Genomic DNA, 21,183 nt, shown 5'->3' on the forward strand with positions numbered 1-21,183 from the left:
GGTTGCGTGTGCAGTTTTATCTGTAGTCCCCGCTGCTTTTCTGGAATGTCCTGGCAGCCATTTCTCTCGCACCCAGACAGAACAGCTGTAGGTCGAGTGGGCCCTGAGGGCGAGTCTTGGTGGCCCATCCTGCCCAGCAGCAGCCCCTCACTTCCCGGCGCGCCCTCCCCATCCTGCGCATCACTGTGTGTGTCTCTTCTCTCCCCATCTGCCTCTGTGGCCCGGGTGTAGACGCTGACTGCAGGCCGCCAGACGATGCCGTGTTTGACATCATCACAGATGAGGAGCTGTGCCAGATCCAGGAGTCCGGCTCCTCCTTGCCTGAAACACCCACCGAAACCGACTCCCTCGACCCAAACTTGCCCGAACAGTGAGTAGACCTCGCCTTTATTTCCTGCGTGCTCCCCCGAGTGCTGGGTCCTTGTGCCTTCTGATTAAAGGACCGGGAAAATGAGACTTTGGAAGCAGGATTGGCCGACTGTGTTTAAGGCAAAGTGCCTCAGAACAGTGCTCGGAACCGTTCTGGAGACTGGAAGGCCAAGGTCAGGGTGTTGGCAGGGTGGGCTTCTCTTGGTGCCTCTCTCCTTGGCTTGCCGAGGCTCCGCCCGCTCTCTGCCTCTTCACACCCTCGCCCGGCTGTGCGTGCATGCCCCGGCGTCTCTGTGTCCTGACAGCCCTTTCATCCTTACCCCCTGCTGGCCCACTCATCTGTTTTCCAACAAGATTTGTGAGGAATGAAATGACCACACAAAGTGCCACCACATTGGAACGTCGAGTCGAGTTTGTTCCCCGGGGACCTGTAGGGAGAGGCCAAGCCCCTCCCCCGCCACCCTGCTCCCCACAGCAGCCTTGCTCAGCGTCTCTCAGCCTCTGGTGTTCGGGCCTGAATGCAGTTTCTATAGCAAAGCACCCACTGTTCAAAAGCCAAGAAAGAATTTACCCACTTTCCCTCCAGTTGGGGAGTTTCGTGATGCTCCTGCCAACACCCACATTGAGATCTCTGTCCCTTTCTTCCTGCCCAGAATTCAGCAAGGCTGGAATTAATCAGCAGGGTGTCTGCTGTGTGGGAGGAGGAGATATATTTAATCCTCATGAAGCTCTCAGGGCAGGACAGTTTAGGCTTAAGTGTGCCCCTCCGCTCTCCCCTGTTCTCTGACGAGCGGGTGACTGAACTCCCATTGTTGTGGCCTCACAGAGAGCGCCAACACGATCATCCAGCCCATCAGGCCCTGCACACTGTTGCTTCCTCGGCTTTGGACCTTGCCTTTTCCTTCCTGGAGCCCCCTGCCTCCCCTTCTGAAGCACCCGCTGACCACACAGCCCGCAGTGTTCTCCCGAGGGCCTGCTCCGTTCCAGCAGCACTGAGGCAGTCTTCCACCATCACCTGGCCACCGTACCCCCTGCCGGGTGGGTAGGTGGTAAGGGGAGCATGGCTGGAGCCTCAGTGACCCCCTGCAGCTCTCTCCCTCCCTCACCCCTCCCCTGTCCCAGTAAGAACAAAAACAGAAGGCGCTCTGACCGCTGACAAATATCTGTGTTTCGGTCCTGGGAAATCAGGAAGTGTTCCAGGGAAAGGAAACGGCCAGCGTGCTGGCCTGCAGCCTCCAGGGTGGATCCGGGCCTGGCAGTTGGGAGCCCACGGTCCCTGCACTCCGTCTGTTGGGGGAGGAGCCTGCCCTCACAGTCAGCTAAGGGCCTGCACCCTCACACACCATCTTTGCACGTTAGAGAAGACCCAAGCGTCTCTAGTAGTTCTCTCATACGTTCTTTTGCTTCCTGAGTTTAAGACCAATCCGAAACACCAGGACTCTGAGAAAACGTGAGCTGTCTAGAGCCCTGGATTTGTGTAAGCCTCCCTGACGGGAAACTTTGAGAAAGAAATGAGCAAGTCCAAAGTAAGAAGGGAGCCAGAAGGGATTAAGCGCCATGTGTGTCCAGATCCCTGAAGGAAAGAAGGCTGCTTGGCAGCAGTGCTGTTGAAAGCAACTCTGTCAGGCCCCTTCCCTGTGCCGGTCACTTCTACATGTGGCCTCGCTCAGTCCCCGCCCAACCCTTCCAGGCATAGGAGCTAAAGCTGCGGAAGCCTCCAGAGGCCAGAGAAGCCACTCCAGGTCACATGGCTGTAAGTGTCAGCGCTAGGCTTTGAGCCCAGAGCCCTTCCCTCCGTCCACAGGTTGCAGGTTCGTTCTGAAGAGTTCAGTTCTCTTCTCTGGGTCCCACCTCCCCATTTGCACATCAGAAGCCTGCCCGCCCTCCCCTGCCCCATGTCCCCTCCTCCCCACATGGACACATTCTTAGGCTAATGAAGTTGTCTGCCTCGCCCCTCCTGGCACAGGGAGGGGACAGGGAGAGGTCCCCACACCCTTGAGCAACTGCCCACCGCCCCCCCCCCCCCCCCGCCCCCGACGTGGTTCAGAGCTAAGATGGTGGTAAGAAACAGAAGCACAGCCCCTTCACCTGGGGAGAAAAGACGGCATTCTTCAGAGCCCTCCAGACATGCCTGTTGGCACCTGCTCCCCACACTCATCCAGGCCCACCCCAAGCCTTCTCCATGGACCAAGTGTCCATCTGTGCTCGGGACTGAGGTGGCAGGCAGAGACAGAACGCTCTCGTCAGTCAGTAGCAGGGCTGGGCCTTGGGTCCCTTGGCCGCTGCTCAGCTTCCACCCAGGCCTGGCCTCCCCTTGTGGTTACCGGACAAACGGACCGTATGACGTCAAGTGCTGAGCCCCGGGCCTGGCGCCTGGGAAGCCTTCCATGGAGGCACACTGTGTCTGTGATGCTCTGCATGCATTGTGGTGTCAGGGGCTGAGCTGTGTCCTGTACCTTGTCTCTAGTACCCCGGTCCTTCTCCAAGGAAGACCATGCGGATGCCCAGTGATACTGAGCCAAACTCGTAGAGACTGTCCCTGCGCCTTCGAGCCCCTTTGCCAGTAATTGCTTCATGACTGGCCCTTCGTGGTCACAGTGCTTTGCAGGGGCAATGGTGGGTTTGTCACCAGCCAGGAGATGTGATGCCTGCATCTCAGAAACAACACGAGAACAGGATATGGTAAGGATGGTTAAGGTTAGAAAGCCGCCTTGTGCTTGGGGTAACCCAACATCTCCCCCTTGATGATGACTCCAGAGCTGGCATGTACCTCGAGTCCATCAGCTGCAGGAGCCCTCCGTTGGCCAGCAGAGAGAGAGGCTGCTCCCTGGAGGCCTAGCCCTCGCTCCGCTGTGTGAGCTTCGGCAGGTATTCATCTCTCTGAACAAGTTGCCTCACCTGAAAAATGGGGATGATAGTGCGAGGCCTCCCACCGAACGGTTTTGGGAGTTACCCCAGACCGTGGAGGCCTGGGCCCCCGGAACGGGCCCTGCCTGGAGGGGCCCTTGGTGGGGAAGGTCAGAGCGAGCACCCCCTCCACTCCTGGACCCCGTGCTCCCTGCCCTTTCCCTCCCCGCGGCCCCCAGGGGCAGCTCCAGCCCTTTCTTCCTATAGCCCCTGTGCCTCAGTCCCGAATGCCTACTGAAGTCACCTGGGCTTCTGGCTCCCAGGCAGCCCCTGGAATCGGGGTCCCCCTGTGCTCACCGCGTCTCAGTGCGGCCGTCCAGGGCCTCAAACCGCGCCCCCACACACCTGTACCCCATCATGGGCTGGTGTGTATGAGCAGAGTCAAGGGGAGGAGCCCAGCAGGGTTGAGGCTGGGAACTTGCCCTTTATGGGGCTGTTATGTGGACAGAACAAAGTCAAGACATAACAGCGCTCTGTAACCTCTGTGCACTGTGCCCGCCTCTGTTGGCGGTAATGCTGTGTATGCAGGGGAGGGCTTGGGAAAATATCTACTCTCGGGTGTAGCAGATAAGGGCCCAGAGATACAGGGACAATGAGTGACCGAGGATACAGAGAAGGTAAAGGAAGATCCCATGGCTGTGCCGTCCTGGGCTTTCCTAAGCTGTAGAAGGACGGGCACAGCGTTTCCGCAGGGAGCCTAGAGAGAAGGCGTATAACACAGGCCCGGGGTGGGACATGGCCTGATGGGTGCCCGGTCTTGTTTGGCTCAGCCTGGCAGGCACCTGGTTAGGGGGAAGCCAGCGACCCCCGCAGCTGCCCCTCTGTTGCCGTGGCCAGGCAGCCCCCAGCTTGGCCCTCCTAGTGCACTGTCCAGGCCTCATGAGCAGTCCTGGAGGGAGGGTGTGGTCGGGTGTGGATGCTGTACCAGGCTTGGGGAGGCTGAGTGGCTTGCCCAAGGATGCACAGAGCTGGAGCAGTCACTGAGCCAGCATCTGAGTGACCGCAGGGCCCCTGGCTGCCTGCCTTCTCACATCCTCCTTTCCAGGTAGGGCCTCTGTCTCGTTTTGTGGAAGCCCAGGGCTGGTGGCCTCGCTAGCAGAAGTGCTGACCCTCAAGATGAACCCACAAAGGATGGTGACAGAAACTCCCACTTTGAGGCCAGTTTTTTTTTCCTGGTTTTTTTGTGTGTGTTTTTGTTTGTTTTGTATTTGAAGCCAATTTAAAGACGATGTAAGTCAGCCTTGTCACCGTAGAAAGGGCAGATTTTGTTGAGCAAGGAAGCTCTGGGTCCACGTGGCCTGGGTACCCTGGAAGCAACTGCTCTCGTGGGTGCATTTAGGCACGAGCGGGAGACAGTAGGGAGGGTCGTGTGGGCCTGCGCGGCTGGACCAGAGTGTAGGGGACGTGCCACACGACCCTGGAGGCACGGAGCACACCCTTCGCGCCTTGCCAGCTCACAAAGGACGACCCGCGGCCTCTGTGTGTCACTGGTTCTCGTGCTGCTGTTGCCACCCTTGCAGCCCTCCCCACGCCAGCCCCCGGAGGTGGGTCCCGTTGTGGCCCACGTTTCACCAAAACAAAAGAGGTGAAAGAGATTACCAACTGGTCTAGCCAACGAGTGAGAGCTGAGCCAGGATTCCCCTCCCGTCGGTCCGGACCCCAGAGCCACACTGCCAAGCCCCGTCTGGCCCACCGCCCGGTGCACTCGCTTTCACTGCTGGCGATCGGTTCTCTCCGTTTTGGTGAGTGGTTTTGTGAAGCGTGAGCCAAAAAGGCAACTTTACCTACTGAGCAGATTGCTAGGATCTAAGAAACATACTCAAGTGCCTGACATTTAGAATTGCCTCATCCTGTGACCATACTGAGGAGGTTACACAAATGTACTTCTCATTTTGGTCAGGAGGTTGAAAGCCACAGTGAAGGAGTGATCACTGGTATATTCCATTTCCTTGATAGAGCAGTTTGCAATTTTAACTTCCTATGCTCCGAGCCTATAAGTAATCACTTTTCGGTATATTCCAGGCATACCACATTAAAGTAGAAGGTGCCTGGGGCGCCTGGGTGGCTCAGTTGGTTAAGCGACTGCCTTCGGCTCAGGGCATCATCGTGGAGTCCCGGGATCGAGTTCCCTATCCGGCTCCCTGCTCAGCGGGGAGTCTGCTGCTCCCACGGACCCTCCCGCCTCTCATGCTCTCTCTGTCTCATTCTTTCTCTCTCAAATAAATAAGACCTTTGAAAAAAAAAAATAAAGTAGAATGTGCCTAAGGATAAACATAGTTTAGAGACTTTAAAAAGGTTTTATTTCTTCGTCATGAAAATCATATGCTGTTTGATACAGGCGTATTGGTATTCTATATATACTGATACATGATTATATGTGCGTTGAGTGTATCAGGCATTGGACAATTTAGTTTTTAAATGAGCAAACCCACCAAAGAATACATTTCAGAAATGCCGCTTAGATTCACGACCGTCTTAAACTCTGCTTTGCACATTTTCCCAGCGTTCTGTGGGCCCCTGGAGCCCGCAGCTAATTGGTCTGGGCCCATTCATGTTCCCTGGTGTTCCTCCTTCCAGGATTAATCAGAGAGAATATAAGCATCTCTCTATATAAAGGTGAGACACCCAGCCCCCAGGTGAGGCAGAGCCCGTTCTCATTTCTGTCAGGTGCCTGGTGGTTGAGGTCCCAGCCATGCGGCCCAGGACTCGCTTTCATGGCTGTTCTAATCTCCCTGCTTCCCAGTGACCAGAGGAGTCTTCTGAACTGGGGAGCCTGGAGTATCACCTGCCCTCAGCAGCTGTGTGGCCAGGCTCCCCTCTTCAGCGTTTAGTCCCAGTCCCCAGGAAGGAGAACCTAAGGTCTTAAGGGTCACACATCATTCCCTGGGAGCCAGCGTTCTTGGGGCTAGAGGAAGGAAAGCCCTTCCGGTTCTTAGAGCTTCCCCTCTCCCCGACGCACTGAGCTTTAGGCCTGGGGCTTCGAGAGGAGAGCAGAATGTGTTCATGCCCGAGAAGCAGCGTCCCACACCAGCTACAGGGTGGGGTGACTTCTCCATGAGAAAGCGCAAGCCATAAACAAAGCCTCCCTCATCCCATCCAGAGCACACAGCCGTGCTCCTGCAAGCTCCTGAGCAGCTCTCCAAGCCCGGGCAAGGCCTACAGCTGGAACATGCTGGTGGCCTCCACGTTGTGACAGGCAGAATAGGTCTTGGAAGCATCCTCGGAAGACTTCCATTGAGTCGAGACCCCCAGGCAAGGGAGGCAGCCAATGTCCTTCATAAGTTTCCAGAAGTTCCTCCGAAACTTCAAGCCAACAAAGGCATAGAGCACAGGATTAAGGCAGGCCCGCAGGTAGGCGATGGCCTCTGTAACGACGATGGCATAGTGGAAGCTGGTCATCGTGGCGTACTCCCAGCTCGTGCTGCGGATGAGCTTCACAAGGTTGAAGGGCGTCTGGGTCAGCAGGAACACAGCCACCACCAGGAAGATGATCTTCAGAGACTTGTGCTTCTGGAAGCCTCGGGCATGAAGCAGGGTCTTGATGATGACTGAGTAGCACACCATCATGGCGAGCAGTGGCAGGAAGAACCCCAGTGTCATCTGGGTAGCAAGAACTACAGTGGAAATCTCCTCATTGTGATAACCACAGACGAGCTTGTCGAGATAATGGACGTTGCCGTAGATGATCTGTGGCAGGGAAACCAGCAGGGAGATCACCCAGATTAGCAAGCAGATGGCCTTGCCCCAGGCCATCCGCCTGGCCTGCTGGTTGTAGGCCTTGGTGGCCCGAACCACTGCAATGAAGCGGTCCATGGTGATGCAGGTGAGAATGAGCATGGACGTGTAGAAGTTCAAAGTGTAGATGCCCAGCAGGGTTTTACACACGACCTTGCCGAAGACCCACTCGTGGATGCTTGCGTAGGCCCAGAAGGGCAGAGTGCAGACAAACACCAGGTCAGCCAAGGGCAGATTCATCAGGAACACATCCGTCAGGCTCTTCAGCTTCTGGTAGGAGATGTGTACGACCAGCACCAGTGAGTTACCCAGCAGGCCACAGATGAACACCACCAGGTACATGGAAGGCAGAAAGAACTTGCGGAACTCCAGGAAGCGTTTGTGCCCCTGGCTGCCGTCACTGGAAGTGTTGAAGAACCCTGGCTCCACGTAGTCGTTCTCCTCCGTGGCACACATTCTCGCGAACGTCTGGGAGGCAAACACAGGAATTACAGTTGGGGCCGAGGGGGACACCTTCTGTTCTCCTACAGTCCTGTTGCCCCACTTTTTAGGGGGCAGATAGTCATCTCCTGAACCCACCTACGTTCTGCTCAGTGACAGCACAGCCCAGTGTACTGGAGACAGCCAGTGCTGAGGGGTGGTTGCTCGGACAGGACGAGGGGCCCTTAATTAGCCCTAAAATCCTTTTTTTTTTTTTTTTTTTTAAGATTTTTTATTTATGAGAGAGAGTGCGTGCACAAGCGGGGGGAGGGGGAGAGGGAGAAGCAGGCTCCCTGCCGAGCAGGGGGCCCGATGCGGGGCTCAATCCCAGGACCCTGAGATCGTGACCTGAACCGAAGGCAGACGCTTAACCGACCGAGCCACCCAGGCGCCCCAATTAGCCCTGAAATCCCAAGGCTCTCACCCACCTGGGAGACAACACGTAACTCACCCCACACACAGTTCAGAAAATCCTGTGCTGACTGGTCTTGAAAGCAAAGGTCCCCATGTGGTAGAGTGGGGGTGTTGCCTTTCTGGAAGTATGGAATTGCTTTGTAGTGGGCAGGCCTGCCCTCGTCTGCCCATCCTGTGCCTCATTTTCTATTAAATTAGACCCCTGCTCTTTGTGGAAACTAAGGCGAAGTATCCGCCCCCTCTGGGAGGGGGGTGCATTGAGGAGACTTCTGGAGACCAGAAGGGGTTTGGGGGATGACCAGGACTTGTCTGCGTGGGTAGACAGTACATCCTGTCTTTCCTTGCCCTCCACTGCCTAGATCTGGATGTGAGAGAAACCAGGCCCAGAAAGCACCAGGCTGGCCAGCCCCGTGGCGGAGCTGGCCGCGGCCAGGGAATCAGGCAGCTGTCCTCACAGCCTGGCCCAGCCTGCCCCTTCATGCCTGGCACGCCCCATTCCACCACCACAGCCTGGTTTCTGGAAAACTTCCTCATCTTCGGGGACCTTTTAAAAGGAACACTTCCCCAGAAGGGAGCATTACTTTAGCTTGTATGACTGGCAGCTGAGGCCCAAGGGGTCTTCTTTTTAAAAATGGAAGATCTGGCTGAAATGGGATGCCAGATGGGTGGACTACTGCAGCGGGGCCAGGGGCCAGCCTTGCAGCAAGGCTTGTAGCAACAACCAAAGAGCTGCCTTTCCTGCCTGGGGCTCCCAGCCTTTCAAGGCCGTCCCTTCCCTCTGCCCCGTGACCGTGCCAAGGAGCACAGACAGAACATGAGGGTGAGGTACTGTGGCGTGGGAGCAGGGGCGGCTGTGGCAGGGTGCCAGGCCACTGACCTGCAGATAACTCAGCACACAGCGGCTCATTTCTGGTGACCCAGGGCCATATCCTGCTAATACCTTAAGAAGTCTCAAGAAAAACAGGCATTTGGTTTAGCGAAGTCAGAATGTCAACTGGCCATTCAAGGGCCTGTCCAAGGAGAGATCATGTCTCCTTTCTAATCTACACGAAGACTTCTTGTCCTGAGTGGAGATGGTATCAGCCCTGGCGCTGCCCCCTCGGTCCTCGTGGGGACAGGGCACGCTTTCTCTCCAGGGAAGGACCTCACCTCTGGGTTGAGACTACTCAGTGAAAGGTCCCTGCTCTTAGACTGCAAAATGTGAGATGTGGAAGGGTGATAGGCCAGCCGTAGTCCTCAGGCCCCCCCCAGTGGGCTGCTGGGTTAAGTAGGTCAGAGGGGGGTGTGTATGTGGTGCTGCTTCACGCGGACACAAAAACATTCGCTTCATCACTTAGACTATGAAACGAGTGGCCTTGCTTTCCTTGAGAGTACTACCAGATCTCCATTATTAACTGCCTGACTCTTGCCTGTTTATAAGAAATCCTGTTAAAGCTGTTGCAGACATTAACACGTTTCCTCAAAGGGCCCGTGCAGATTCATTTGTAATCGGGTATGTTATGCTAACAGATTAGGACTGCACAGTTCTGTGCAGATAGAGTACTGAAAATTAGGTTCCCTCTGGGCTGCCTGGGTGGCGCAGTCGGGTTAAGCATCTGGCTCTTGGTTTTGGCTCAGGTTGCGATCTCAGGGTTGTGAGTCCGAGCCCCATGTCGGGCTCCCCGCTCAGTGTGGTGTCTGTTCGGGATTCTCTCTCCCTCTCCCTCTGCCCTTCCTCCCTGCTCATGTTGTCACTGTCACTATCTCTAAAATAAGTGGATAAGTCTTTTAAAAAAAAATTAGGTTCCCTTCTAGAAATGTTAAAATCACTCCTGTCTTTATCTTTTATAGCCAAAGTCCTATGTTGATTGATTGCAGTTTTTTAAAAAAGTTAATATATTCAACTTTGGAAGCAGTGTAAATGTCTGATAATAAATAAAGTAGCAAATTGCAATTCAAATATAAAATAGAAGATAACTCAAATGTTTAGGAAGTGCTTTAAATGATTCTGGAGAATGTACTACATTGACACGACCCCCAGCAGTGGAAGCACAAAGTACATGTGCACAATTAGCTTTGGCTCTTGCTGTCACAGTGAGCACATGCCCAAAAGGATGTAAAATTGATCATGATTCTTAACTTTCCTCGATCGTAAACCCTTTTGAGAGTCTCCTAAAACCACAGACATTTTCCTCAGAAGTAATGTGCATACCTGCCTGCATTTCTGAGGGCTTGTGAGCCCTTTGAGTCCCTCTGCCACGTATTCTGTGGACCCTTGTTTAAGAATCCACGATGATGGCACGCCTGGGCGGCTTGGTCAGTTAAGCATCAGACTCTTGGTTTCGGCTCAGGATCCTGAGATCAGGCCCCACGTCGGGCTCTGCTGGGTGTGGGGAGCTTATGATTCTCTCTCTCCCTCTCTCTCTGCCCCTCCCCCCCCAAATTAAAAAAGAATCCACGATGAGCTATGTGATTTGATATGTATATATGTGTATATATATATATATATTTTTTTAAAGTAGGTTCCACATCCAACGTGGGACTTGAACTCATGACCCCGAGATCAAGAGTCGAATGTTCTACCAACTGAGCCAGTCAGCCCCCCCAATTTTGACTATATTTTTTAAAACATAAAAAAAAAAAACCGCCCAGAATTTATCAGCAGTTTGCCTCTAGCTGTGAAATTCAAGATGACTTAGTTCCCTTCTCCCTTTATGTTTTTCTACCTTTTCCGAAGTTTTTGCATTGGTGTATTGACTTACGTGGGGAGAAGAAACAAGAGAACTACCTGAGAGCCTGTGTTCTAAATTGTAACGCGAAAGAAATGAAAACCAAGAATCAGAGACTATTCGGCGGACAGATGTGGCCAGTGGCTAGACTCTCCCGTCTCCCGGGAGGACACTACCAATCCCATCAGCTTACGAGCACTTGCTCTGTGCCCAGAACCGGGCCAAGTCACTTCCCAGTTCTCGGGTCGTGGGGCAGAGGCAGAATTCGAACCGAGAGCAGCCGAGCTCTAAAGCCTGGGCATTTTACCCCACACTGTACCGCAGGCAGGGATCAGAGGACCCCAGCAACCTGAGGTTAGTACTTGCCTTTGAACTCTATAAACAAGAAGACAAATGACTCACCAGCGGAGAGGCTCTCTCAAGTTTGTCCCAGAAATGAGCTTGTTTGAAGCAGCAAGGTCTGCCTCTGTCTCTGTGTGATGTGGCCTGTGTTTCCGTTGACTGTCTTCTGAGAGCCCTTGGTTGGTGATCATAAGGGACCCAGCCCTACCCACCCCTGCCTTGTACATCAGAATCCACATGACCAGCCTGCACCCTTGTAATTTGGGGGTAAGAGATAGGAAGCGGTGGCTCTCATGTCCCGCACACCCTGCTGGCTGGCCATGGACATAATCACTGGTCAGGACCTCAGAGGGTTATTTGTAAACAAAGGGGAGCAAGAAGTAGGTCTGGCTCAGGCAGCCCACTGAAGACAGCGGCATTTGTACCATTTCCTTCGCTAGTCATGTCTCTTCGGAGCCACCGGGGCCTGACCAATGCGAAGTCCGTGCTGTGGCCCGGGTTCGGGGTATGCGCGCAGCTCCCACATGGTGATAGCCCCCGATCCTCACAGCAGCCCTGCAGAGTAGGTACTCTCCCCATTTTACAGATGAAAACACTGAGGGCCCCGGCTGAAATGACAGCCCCACGTGCACACAGCTAAAAACTGGCGCTTCCAGGAAACAAACCGAGGGCTCTGTCATTGCCAGAGTACCGGAGGGCTCCTAGGGGATGGATGGGTCAGCCAGGCGGCCTGACGCAGCCCTGCTGCCTAAACCCGCATGACTCGGAGTCCTCTGGTTCCCTGAGGCTGTCCCCACCGCTGGAACTCCCCAGATACGGACCACCTGGGGACAGCACAGTTCTAGTTGTCGGACTCCCTGACCCCGAAATGCTGACGCTTCCGGGGAAGAACACCCCGGGAGGCAGGAGCTGGAGGAGATGCCTGCCAGGCTCCCATTCCTCTGGGGAAGGGCTGCTGGGTAGAGGCATGGACTCCCATCTCTTCTTTCCCAGAAGCAGCTGCCCTCGTGCCCACTCACCGGGCCCCCCCCTCCCCTGACTCTGCACCCCATTCAGCCCACTCCCCGTCACGGCTGGTGTGCGTCTGCTGGGCACAGCCGCTCCTGCGGCTCTTCCTGACGGCAGGGTGTCAGGCATTGGGAGCGGGGACCAGGCACGGCCCCAGGACCTAGGGACTAGCACTCAGTTCCACCGGGAGCCAGGCCCTGTGCCGGGTGCTTCCCACCTAGCTGTCCAGCCTTCCTTCTGTACAGATGAGTAAGCGGAAGGGTCGAGAGATGAGTTCACTTGCCCAAGAGCACACACGTCCCTGGGGTCCCTCAGGATCTGTCCAGGTGCAGAACCCGTGCTCCCTACACCACTTGTTGAGCACGGAGCTCTCCCAGGGAGCCCTAGTAGAAGCTTTGAAGACCACTCGTGGATTTTCGAGGCTTTTCTGAACGGACTGGTCCAAACCCTTCCACCACACTGGTACAAATGAATGAGATGTTCCCTGAAGGCAGGAGCCGTGAGGCTCTCTAGAGTGTATGCCTCTAGACAGGTGGTGGGTGGACGCAGGGGCCGGTGGACGATGACAAGTGCACAAGTGCAGGGGAGGTGGGCCAAAGCACCCATCCTTTGAAAGAGATCTTTTAAGGCGAGACATCCCTTCAGAGCGAGCCAGCCTTTCATTTTGGAATCTTCTTGTGCTTCGAGAGATGCACCTTTCCCAGGGACAAGCCAACTGTAGCATTTGGGACCAGTTTGTGGAGCAGGGAAGAGCCCGAGCCTTGTCAGACACGCTCACGCGGCCAGGCCCTTGTGTCTTGGAAGGAGAAGCACACTTGTACTCCATGGGAAGAAAGGGGCCTCGCCCTGGCCTCCTCCACGACTGTGTGCGGGCTAGCGGGAAGGGCGGGTTTGTGTGTCTGAGAAAGCACGGCTGCATTTGTCATCACCGTTCTCCAGCGGAAAGTTCTCCAGGGAAAGACTTGCAGCCAGATTGGAGGAGGGAGCCACTCACCCTCTGGGGTCCAGAATCTTATTTCAGCCACTTTACAGAGTGCCAGTGGATCTTTTTATCTGCCAGTTTGTAGCGCTCCGTGTTTCAAAGGCATCACTTTTCTTTGAAACAAAATTCTGAACTTGCCAAGGGCAACGGCCCAATCACATGTCTTAGATTGCCCCTGGAATCCTTAAACATTTTCTAAACAGAACTGAGGGAAGGATAGACTAAGAAGCAACAGCCACGCCCGCTGCAGGTTTATCTTGGAAGTCAGAGTGCGACGACCTGCTCACGGTTCCAGAACCCCTGCTGCTCCCAATCCAGAGCCCTGGGTGGAACGTCAATCCCAGGACCCAGGATTGAGGCAGTTCCTGCCGCAGGCAGAAGTCTCACTGCAAAGCACTGGTGGTCGATGGGGGCCGTGGAGGGTCAGTTAGGACCGAAAGCCTCAGAAAAAGAGCCCAACCAGAAGGCCTCTCCTTCTAGAGCCCGGGAGGCATGCCCAAGTGCTGCCCGGCCATTGGTTCTGAGGTCGGGCATGCAGGTTTGGGTAATTGTGGTCAGACCATGGTTACTAAGTAATCAAATCAAAATACCAGAAGTGCTCTTCATCACTCGGGGGTTTTTTTAGGCAAAAAGGAAGCCAATGACTGAAAGAAAACCTACCCGGAACTTACTTTTAATAGTTAAATCGGAAAATGCCCCCAGATCCCACAGAGAGTGGGCTCAGCACCACGTTCCGAGCCTGTGCCGCTCACGAGCACGGTCTGCGAGGCCAGACCTGTCCTGGGTCCGCGCCGCCCCACACAGTGGCCCTTGAGCCCCTGAGGTGTGGCCAGTGCCACCGAGGAGCCAAATTGTTGGTTTTTTTAAAAAATTGTGATGAATTTGAGTTCAAGTGGCCCCGTGAGGCCAGTGGTGGCTAAATTGGGCAGCGCACTGTAAACGTAGAGTCGTCTGCTGACCACAGATAGAAGCTGGCCTGGGGACCCTGGGTAATGGGGGGAAGCAGCCTTTCTCAATGAGCTGCTTAGCAAGGCCGAGGAGCAGGTGGAGAGCTCTGAGGAAGGTGGTCGGCAAGACGCTCGGGCCATGTGGGCTTTTTAGGCATCCTTTCTTCCTCTGCCGATCCCAGCAGCCAGAGGATCTGCCCCCTGGGCAGCCTGCAGGACTGAGGTTGTACAGTAATTACATGAAAAAGCAGCTGAGGCATTTTGATTTGTGAGAGGAAGCTATTGTAGATTCCAGCCCTAGAGACCAAGTGGGGGGACTCCCCCCTCCCCGGTGACCCCTCATCCAGGCAGGCACTGGACTACACTGCCGGGGACTTCCTCACCGAACCGACACCAGTTTATTCTCACTTGGTTCTCAAGTGGAGCCTTGGTCATGTCCTGTGTTTGGGGGCATGTGGGACAGAAGGCCAGCTCACCATGGGGCACACAATCTGGACGTTGATTGAGCATAGACAGTGTGCAGGGCAGGGTCTCCGGGGATGCCAAGATGACCAGCCCCAGAGGGTGGAAGGAGTTAACAAACAGACGTGTACGCCTCAGGACAAGTTCAGCTCTCCTGACCACAGACTCAGGAACGGAAGCTCAGCAGGAAGGGGTGACATGACATCAGGGGTCACCATCGCCAGCAGGAGGCTCCCATGGCCGGAGCAAGCGGAGGAAGAAAGGGCGCTGTGGGCAGTCAGTGTGTCTCAACTTCGCAGGAAAACACCCCAGTGGCCGCAAAGGAAATGGTGCTGGCAGGAGAGAGGGTGCCCCCTAGCGGCCTTGCTTTTGTTCCCCTGTCCTTCCCAAGCTTGTTGGCCCTCCTCTGAACTAAGGGAGATGCTCTTCCACTGCGTCCCACGGAAAGATACGCGTTTTACCTGACTCTCCATGGATGTGCGCGTGTAGACACGAAGGCAAAGCCAGAGCCCCTGACAATACGCAATATCCTGTCACGTTGGCATTTTCTATTCAATTTCTTCTAATGTGGGTCGTAACTTCCTAAGTGGATTCATGACCCACTAAATGGGTCGCAACCCACAGTTTGAAAAGCCATCGAGAAGAAACCTCTGGGCCCCTAATCCTCATCCTCTGGATGGCATCACCCACCATGCCCGCTTCACTCCGCTCCGCCCCCCCCCCCCCCCCCCCCCGTGCAGGGCCTCAGCCAGGGCCGGGAGGGGCTGGGGGCCTACCCTGGGAAGCACGGACTCTCAGGTCATCCAGGTTCGTCTATAGTCGTGGCCAGAGACGGAGCTGGAGGAGAAGAGGCAGCGACGGGTTAGGAGGACGTCTTTTATCCTCAATGCTGGAAAAGCGAGAGAACCAACTACAGCTGCAGAGTTTGTTCCGTCGGATGTTATTTATCTTTCTCTTGTACGGTATTTGCACTTTGCCCAAGGATGAAGACAAGTGACCTGAGGCAGGCCTGAGTGGCCTTGGGCCTGTCTTGGCTCCTCGGGCCCCCATATCCATGGCCGTCAAGTGGCGGCGGGGGGCGGGGTTGATCCCTTGAAGAGCCTCTCACACTGATGCTCTGTGATTCTGTTTCTCCCGGGAGAAGGGTGGGGGATGTGGAAGCTAGTGGTCGCAAGAGCCATGGAAGGAGGTGGGCAGGGAGGAGGTCGAGGGGTGAGGAGGAAGAGAACAGCAAGGGACTGGGCTTGCCCTCGGTGGCGGCAGGTGGGTCAGGCATATTCTTGCTGCGCCTTCCTTGGGAAGCGTGGAGAGGGCTGAGGAGTCCTTCGGAACCTACAGTCTTTTCCAGCCGAGCCCGGAGTCCATCTGGTTCCGTCTCCTCCCGTGTAGAGAAGGGAGAACAGCCTCAGGGGAGGGAAGGGCACCCAGAGTCACAGTTAGTCATAAAACCAAGACTGGAACCACCTTGGAGTGACGGCCCCACCAAGAGCCACACTGGAGCCCCAGGGAGCTCCGGCTAGATAGATGGAGCCCCCACTGCTCAGGGCTCCCGGTGCTGAGCCCCTGAAGGGCAGGGTGTTCATGAAGATGGGCTCCCCCACTTATGGGCTGACGGGGACTGTGCCCAGACAGCCCCCAGCCGGGCAGCGGGGTGCCAGTGGGTGTCTGGTGATCTAGCAGCCCTGGCAGCTCCCTGTGCCGCCCCCCCCCCCACAGCGGCACCCTGAGAGCAGAGTCTCACCCCCAGCGGCCTCAGCACCACAGCAGACGGGGACAAGGCAGGGACGGGGGAGCTAAATGGTGGAGAGTGGGCGTGATATCGGGGCCGGTCCAGTGATGCCCCGTCTTGTGCTCAGAGGTTTCCCAAGAGGACGAAGGCCTCTCCCTGGGCAGTACCTGTCTCCCTCTGTGCAGAGAGGCCTTGTAAGTTAGCGGCGGGTGTGCTGCTGCTGACCCCGCATCCATCACCCCATGCGTGACTCAGGGTCCTCATCCTTCAGGGACCCGGCCTTGGTTCTCTCTTTGACTTTGTCAGCATTCCTCTGCCCTCTTCTGAATCTCCACATACATACTCTTAGCAAGTGGCACGTACATTGTTTGGTTCCTGCGAAGGGCAGTGGCCGATCCGCTGTGTGCCAGTCCTGTAGGGCAGGGACAGCTCAGGTGCAGCTCCTACTTCCAAACGCCTCTCAAGCCTAGGGGAGAGAGAGCACCCGAAAGAGATAAGTACAGCCTGGCGTAACGAGGGCTGTGACAGAAGGGGCCCAGGGGTGAGGGGCAGGCAGGGTGGGAGCGGGCTGCAGATGCCTGTGTACTGGCCCCTGGTGAAGCTGCCAGTCGCATCCCCCAGACTCACAGCACGGTGCTCTTCATACAGGTGCACTGTGATGCGTGGCACATCTTCCCGCCCCCACACCTGAGTGACAGCCAGGACAGGCTGAGGGGAGCCTCACTGAATTTTGCCGACTCTGACCTCCCCCTTTCTGCCGCCACGCGGAGAGCCCCGGGGGCTCAGGTGGACGTTCAGGTTCTACCGACTGAGCGGGGAGCTTCGGGCTCAGATGCAGGAAGTGGACTGTGGTAGACCGTCTGCAGCCTCCCCCATGGGCAGGTTGTACACCCTGACCCACTGAGGTCAGGGACTCTCCTGGCAGTGAAATGCGAGCAGCATGTGCTGGGGATCCCTCCCAAGCAGAGGTGACAGCCGCCACCTCCAGGCAGAAGCTGTGAGCATTTAGGGTGTGGCCGCTGGGCTGGCTTGAATTTCGGCTGGCCCGGAGATGATACTAGGTTGGGTCCTGAGCTGGGAGCCCTGCAGAGCCCCATCCCAGGCGTGGCCTAGACAGCACTGTCATTTTCCAGCCCAAGTCACAGCTGTACTCTGTGGGGAGCCGTGAACTTGGTGACCAAGTGGGTGTGAAGGTGGTGGTGGAGGTGGAGCCGTCTGAGCACGAGGTCTGGAAGCTTGCTGCTGGCCACTGACCTTGCCCGGGCCACTGTGTGTGCTGAGACCCCCCTTCTTCCAGCTGTTTGTGTGGTGGGTGTGTGTTGCTGACCCGGGGGTGGGGGGGTGTGCCATGCCTGCATCAGTGTCCTGCACAGCGCTGACCTGGGGGGGACACCTCTGGGCACAACAGTGCATGGGGTGGGGCTGGACTGCGTTCGTTCGAGTTCCCTCAGGGCCTCAGAGGTCGAGCGAGTGTCCCCGGGGCCAAGCTGGTGAGAGCCCAGGGGATTCCTGTCAGGGGTGGGAGGGGGGCAGTTTGGTTCATGTTGACCTCACCCCAGGGACATCTGGGGAGCGCCCCTTAGGGCAGTTGAGAAGGGGGTTATTGTGAAATTTGGGGAAGAAGCTGTGCTAGGTGAGAGATGTTCCTTATTAACACTTGCCCGTGGGGCAAATGGTTCTTCTTTTCTGGACTAAGTTTCCCCTGAGCAGACCTGGGCACCCGAGCTGCTTGGGCTCGAGGTCCCTGAGATCACACAAGCCGTTGGCTGAGCCAGTTGTGGGGCTTCCAGCCTGCGTCCCGGGAGCTGCCTGGGCCCCCGTGTCCCTGTCAGTGAAGGAGGGGGGCTGCAGTCTGCCTTCCCAGAGTAAGCAGTCCAGTAGGAGTGTAAAACGTTCCGTGATGGAATAAACACACAGAACGCTGGAGTTCAAGTCCAGTAGATGTCTTTGCGGCAGGGCCTCCTAGAGCCTCGAACTTACGTTGCACGGTGCCAGGGCTCTCTCAGAGGGAGCGTGTGGTGCCCTCTGCCCCTGGCCTGGGTTCCACAGAGCATGGTGGGAAGCACGGCGTGTCTGCTGGCCCTCGGTGCAGCCGACCGTGGGTTGTGAGCGAGAGAGGCCCTGTGGCTCAGGTCCACTCTCTGTCCGTGGCTCTGTCCCACCGCTCCCTCTTGGCCCACGCCGTTTCCTGGGTGTGTGTCCTTGCTCCCCGGAGATGGGCCAGAGCAGGCTTGGCTAGTCATGGCCAGGTAGGACCCCGGGCTGCTCCTGACGGCGCTCAGCTGGCGTGGGATTAGGAGGGTGGCCCGTCTGAGTGGTGGGCAGCCCCTCCCCACGGCCCCTGGAGAGACGCCGGGGAAGTCATGGCGGCCCTGTTGTCTTCTCGCCGTCCTGCCTGCTCAGCCCCAGCCCCTGCGCCCCTACCTGGAGAGCCTGCCAGACCCTCTGTCATGGCCTCTGGGACTGAAGGATCCCGTGCATTCTGAGGTTGGCTACATGACTCCAAGGCTAGGGGCCCAGGACGTGGGACCCCACGTGCCAATGGCTAAATGGCTGTGTGTTCTTGTGTGTGGCATTTCAGGGACACCATGTCAACCTCGCTAACCCCTGAGGACACTGAAGACATGCCCCTGGGGCAGGATGCCGAAATCTGCTTGCTGAAGTCTGGGGAACTGATGTAAGTGACAGGTCTCCAAGCAGGGCTCCCCGGGCTGTCACTTTTGGGGAGGAGCTGCACCCCCGAGGCTCTGACTTGGCACCCCTGGTGGCTTTCATTCAGTCTGCTTTTTTTTTTTTAAGTACAGTTTACATACAGTAAATTCCCCCTTTATGTGCACGGTGCTTAGACTCTGACAAATAACACAGTGCAATCACCAATCGTCCTGCCAAGCTCCATGCCCGGCTGGGCCAGTGGTTTATGTGATCTCAGGGCCCCTGAGCCCAGCCGGCTCTGTACCCCGGCGCTGCCAGACGGGGGGGCCCAGGCCCAGATTGCACAGTGTCGCCCCCCTGTGACCACAGTGAAGACAGAGGACAGTTCCCTCCCCCTCAGGAGCTCCCCGTGGCCCCTGTCTGTCCCTTCCTCACACCTGTGCCCTGTGTTCTTCTTTTCTGACCATAACTTTATTTTGTTTTCTTACTGTAAGAGCAGTACCGTTTCATTGTAGAAAATAGGAAAATAGAGACCAGCCAACCACCTCAGTGTGTAACCTTCCAGTTTTTAAAAAAGTACATACGTACATCATTTTCAACACAAACAAAATATTCCACATCCTATTTCATGGTCTTTTAAAACTTAGCGTTGCGTGAGTATTTTCACATATCCTATTTTCTGCCTCCTGTGTTGTGTCTAATGGCTGGGTAATGGCGTAATAGTCCCTGAGTAGATTCACTCCCTCACTCACAGATACTTAACTCAGCACCTAGGAAGCACCAGGTAGGTTCTAGGTCCTTGGACCTTGGAGCAAAACAAAGATCCCCGCCCTCATGTTTGGTTTATATTCCAGCAGGGGTGGACAATAAACGTAAGTAAACGAGTGAATTACATAGTGCATTCATTACAAGGTGGTGTTGCTACGGAAAACAAAGTAGGTTGGGGAGGGTGGAATTTGTCATTTTGAATGAAGTGGCACTAAGAAGGTAAGACTGGAGGGAGTTGCCATGCAGCTGTATGAGGGAACAGCATTCAGGCAGAGGGAATAGTCGGTGCAAAGGCCCTGGGGCAGAATGGTGTCTGTCATGTTCAAGGAGCAGGGAAAAGGCCAGTGTGGCTGAAGCAGAGAGAGGGAAAGAAACTGAGTCAGAGAGGGAAGGGCGCCCTGTCACATCAGGCCTTGTTGGCCACTGTGAGGACTTTGGCTTTTAATCTGAGAGAAATGGGAGCCCAAAAATGAGGTTTGGAACAGAAGAATGACTTGATGTAATTTACATTTGAAAAAAGATCATTCTGGTTGCCATGTGGAGAATGACTATGGAGGGACAGGGCAAAGTAGGGAAACCAGTAGAATTTACATTTATGATGTGAGCCCTGTAGACAGTGGGCTCCTTTTATTTAAGATTACATTTGAGGCGCACCTGGGTGGCTCATTTGGTTCAGCGTCAGACTCCTGGTTTCAGCTCAGGTCATGATCTCAGGGTCATGAGATCGAGCCCTGCATTGGGCTCCATGCTGGGTGAGGAGCTTGCTTAAGATTCTCTCTCCCTCTGCCCTTCCTTCCGCTTCCTCCCCTCTGCCTGGTGCTCATGTTCTCTCTCTCTCTCTCTCAAAAAAAAAAAAAAAAAGATTATATTTGAGCAGAGACGGCAAACCCTTGATTTGTTTTTATTAGCCTCTCCTTTGGGGAGACTGAATATTGTCCTCTCAGTGAACAGATAAGGTCTAGAAAGGTTAAAAAAAAAAAAAAAAAAAAAAAAAGACTAGAAGCACAATCCAAAGGACTGGGTGCAAGGGGAGAATTCTGGAATGTAAAATTATAAAATGGCCCAGCATCGGTGGGGCCTTCTGTCAAGGTGACTGCACACACGGCCGTGCAGTGAGATTTCTGCCTTACAAGAAAGACCTCTTTTCCAAAAGGGACCCTTCTGCCTACTCTCAGATTCTTGAGAATTGTGAACATTGGACAAGGCTTTTGGTACCATAATTAGAAGTGACACTTAAATGAACACATGGGAAAACGTTACATGGAATGAAATCTTCACAGAAGTGGAATGATTTTTGTCAGAGCTGTCCTGTAGAGCATTTTGGGTGTTTTCATCCTTGATCACTCTTCTCATTAGCATAGCTCTGGGGACTATTTCCATTCATCTCCACAGCTTTGAAGGCAGACAGCACTCTCAGCCCCATGACTTACTTGCTGTGCAGTCTTGGGCGAGTTCCCTAACCTCTCTGAACTTTAGTTTCCGCTGCTGCTTTCAGGGGGACAGTAGTAGATTTTGGCCATGAAAGTCAGTTTGGTGTAGGAGACAGGTAGTGGCCTCCGATCACACCTGGGTGGGTCTGGACCAAGTTTCTTAATCACGCCTTGGCTCCCTTGTGTGAAGTGGGAGCCTCGTGCTTCCTCCCGCCGCCGTGGAGCCAGCACGTGAAGCCTGTGAGCAGAG

General features: G+C 55.3%; 2 protein-coding genes across 12 annotated transcripts in view; one reads left to right on the top strand and one right to left on the bottom strand.

The window, feature by feature from the left end:
* Positions 1-21,183, top strand: part of FYCO1 (FYVE and coiled-coil domain autophagy adaptor 1) — a 73,449-nt gene that overhangs the window by 38,617 nt on the left and 13,649 nt on the right. For 4 of the 11 annotated variants that reach the window (XR_003606687.2, XR_003606686.2, XR_003606688.2 and 1 more), the window contains exons 14-15: positions 232-370; positions 18,665-18,760. Coding sequence is in view for 4 of the 11 variants with exons in the window: in XM_028087211.2 (XP_027943012.2) it covers positions 232-370; positions 18,665-18,760 (235 nt within the window). In the remaining 7 variants the exon portion in view is untranslated. Of the gene's footprint in view, positions 1-231; positions 371-2,059; positions 2,357-2,836; positions 7,740-10,621; positions 11,085-18,664; positions 18,761-21,183 lie in introns of those variants that run through there. The other 7 variants (XR_003606691.2, XR_003606690.2, XR_003606689.2 and 4 more) reach the window with 7 other exon arrangements.
* Positions 5,554-11,135, bottom strand: CXCR6 (C-X-C motif chemokine receptor 6). Its single transcript, XM_028087216.1, has 2 exons — positions 11,016-11,135; positions 5,554-7,479 (listed from the first exon to the last, which is right to left on the bottom strand). The coding sequence occupies exon 2, from the start codon at positions 7,465-7,467 to the stop codon at positions 6,433-6,435; it is 1,035 nt and encodes a 344-aa protein (XP_027943017.1). The 5' UTR covers positions 7,468-7,479; positions 11,016-11,135; the 3' UTR covers positions 5,554-6,432.

Source organism: Eumetopias jubatus, unplaced genomic scaffold, assembly GCF_037043125.1.
Source record: "Eumetopias jubatus isolate StellerSeaLion01/CBP00866 unplaced genomic scaffold, mEumJub1_p1.0 scaffold_1, whole genome shotgun sequence".
Classification (NCBI taxonomy): Eukaryota; Metazoa; Chordata; class Mammalia; order Carnivora; family Otariidae; genus Eumetopias; species Eumetopias jubatus.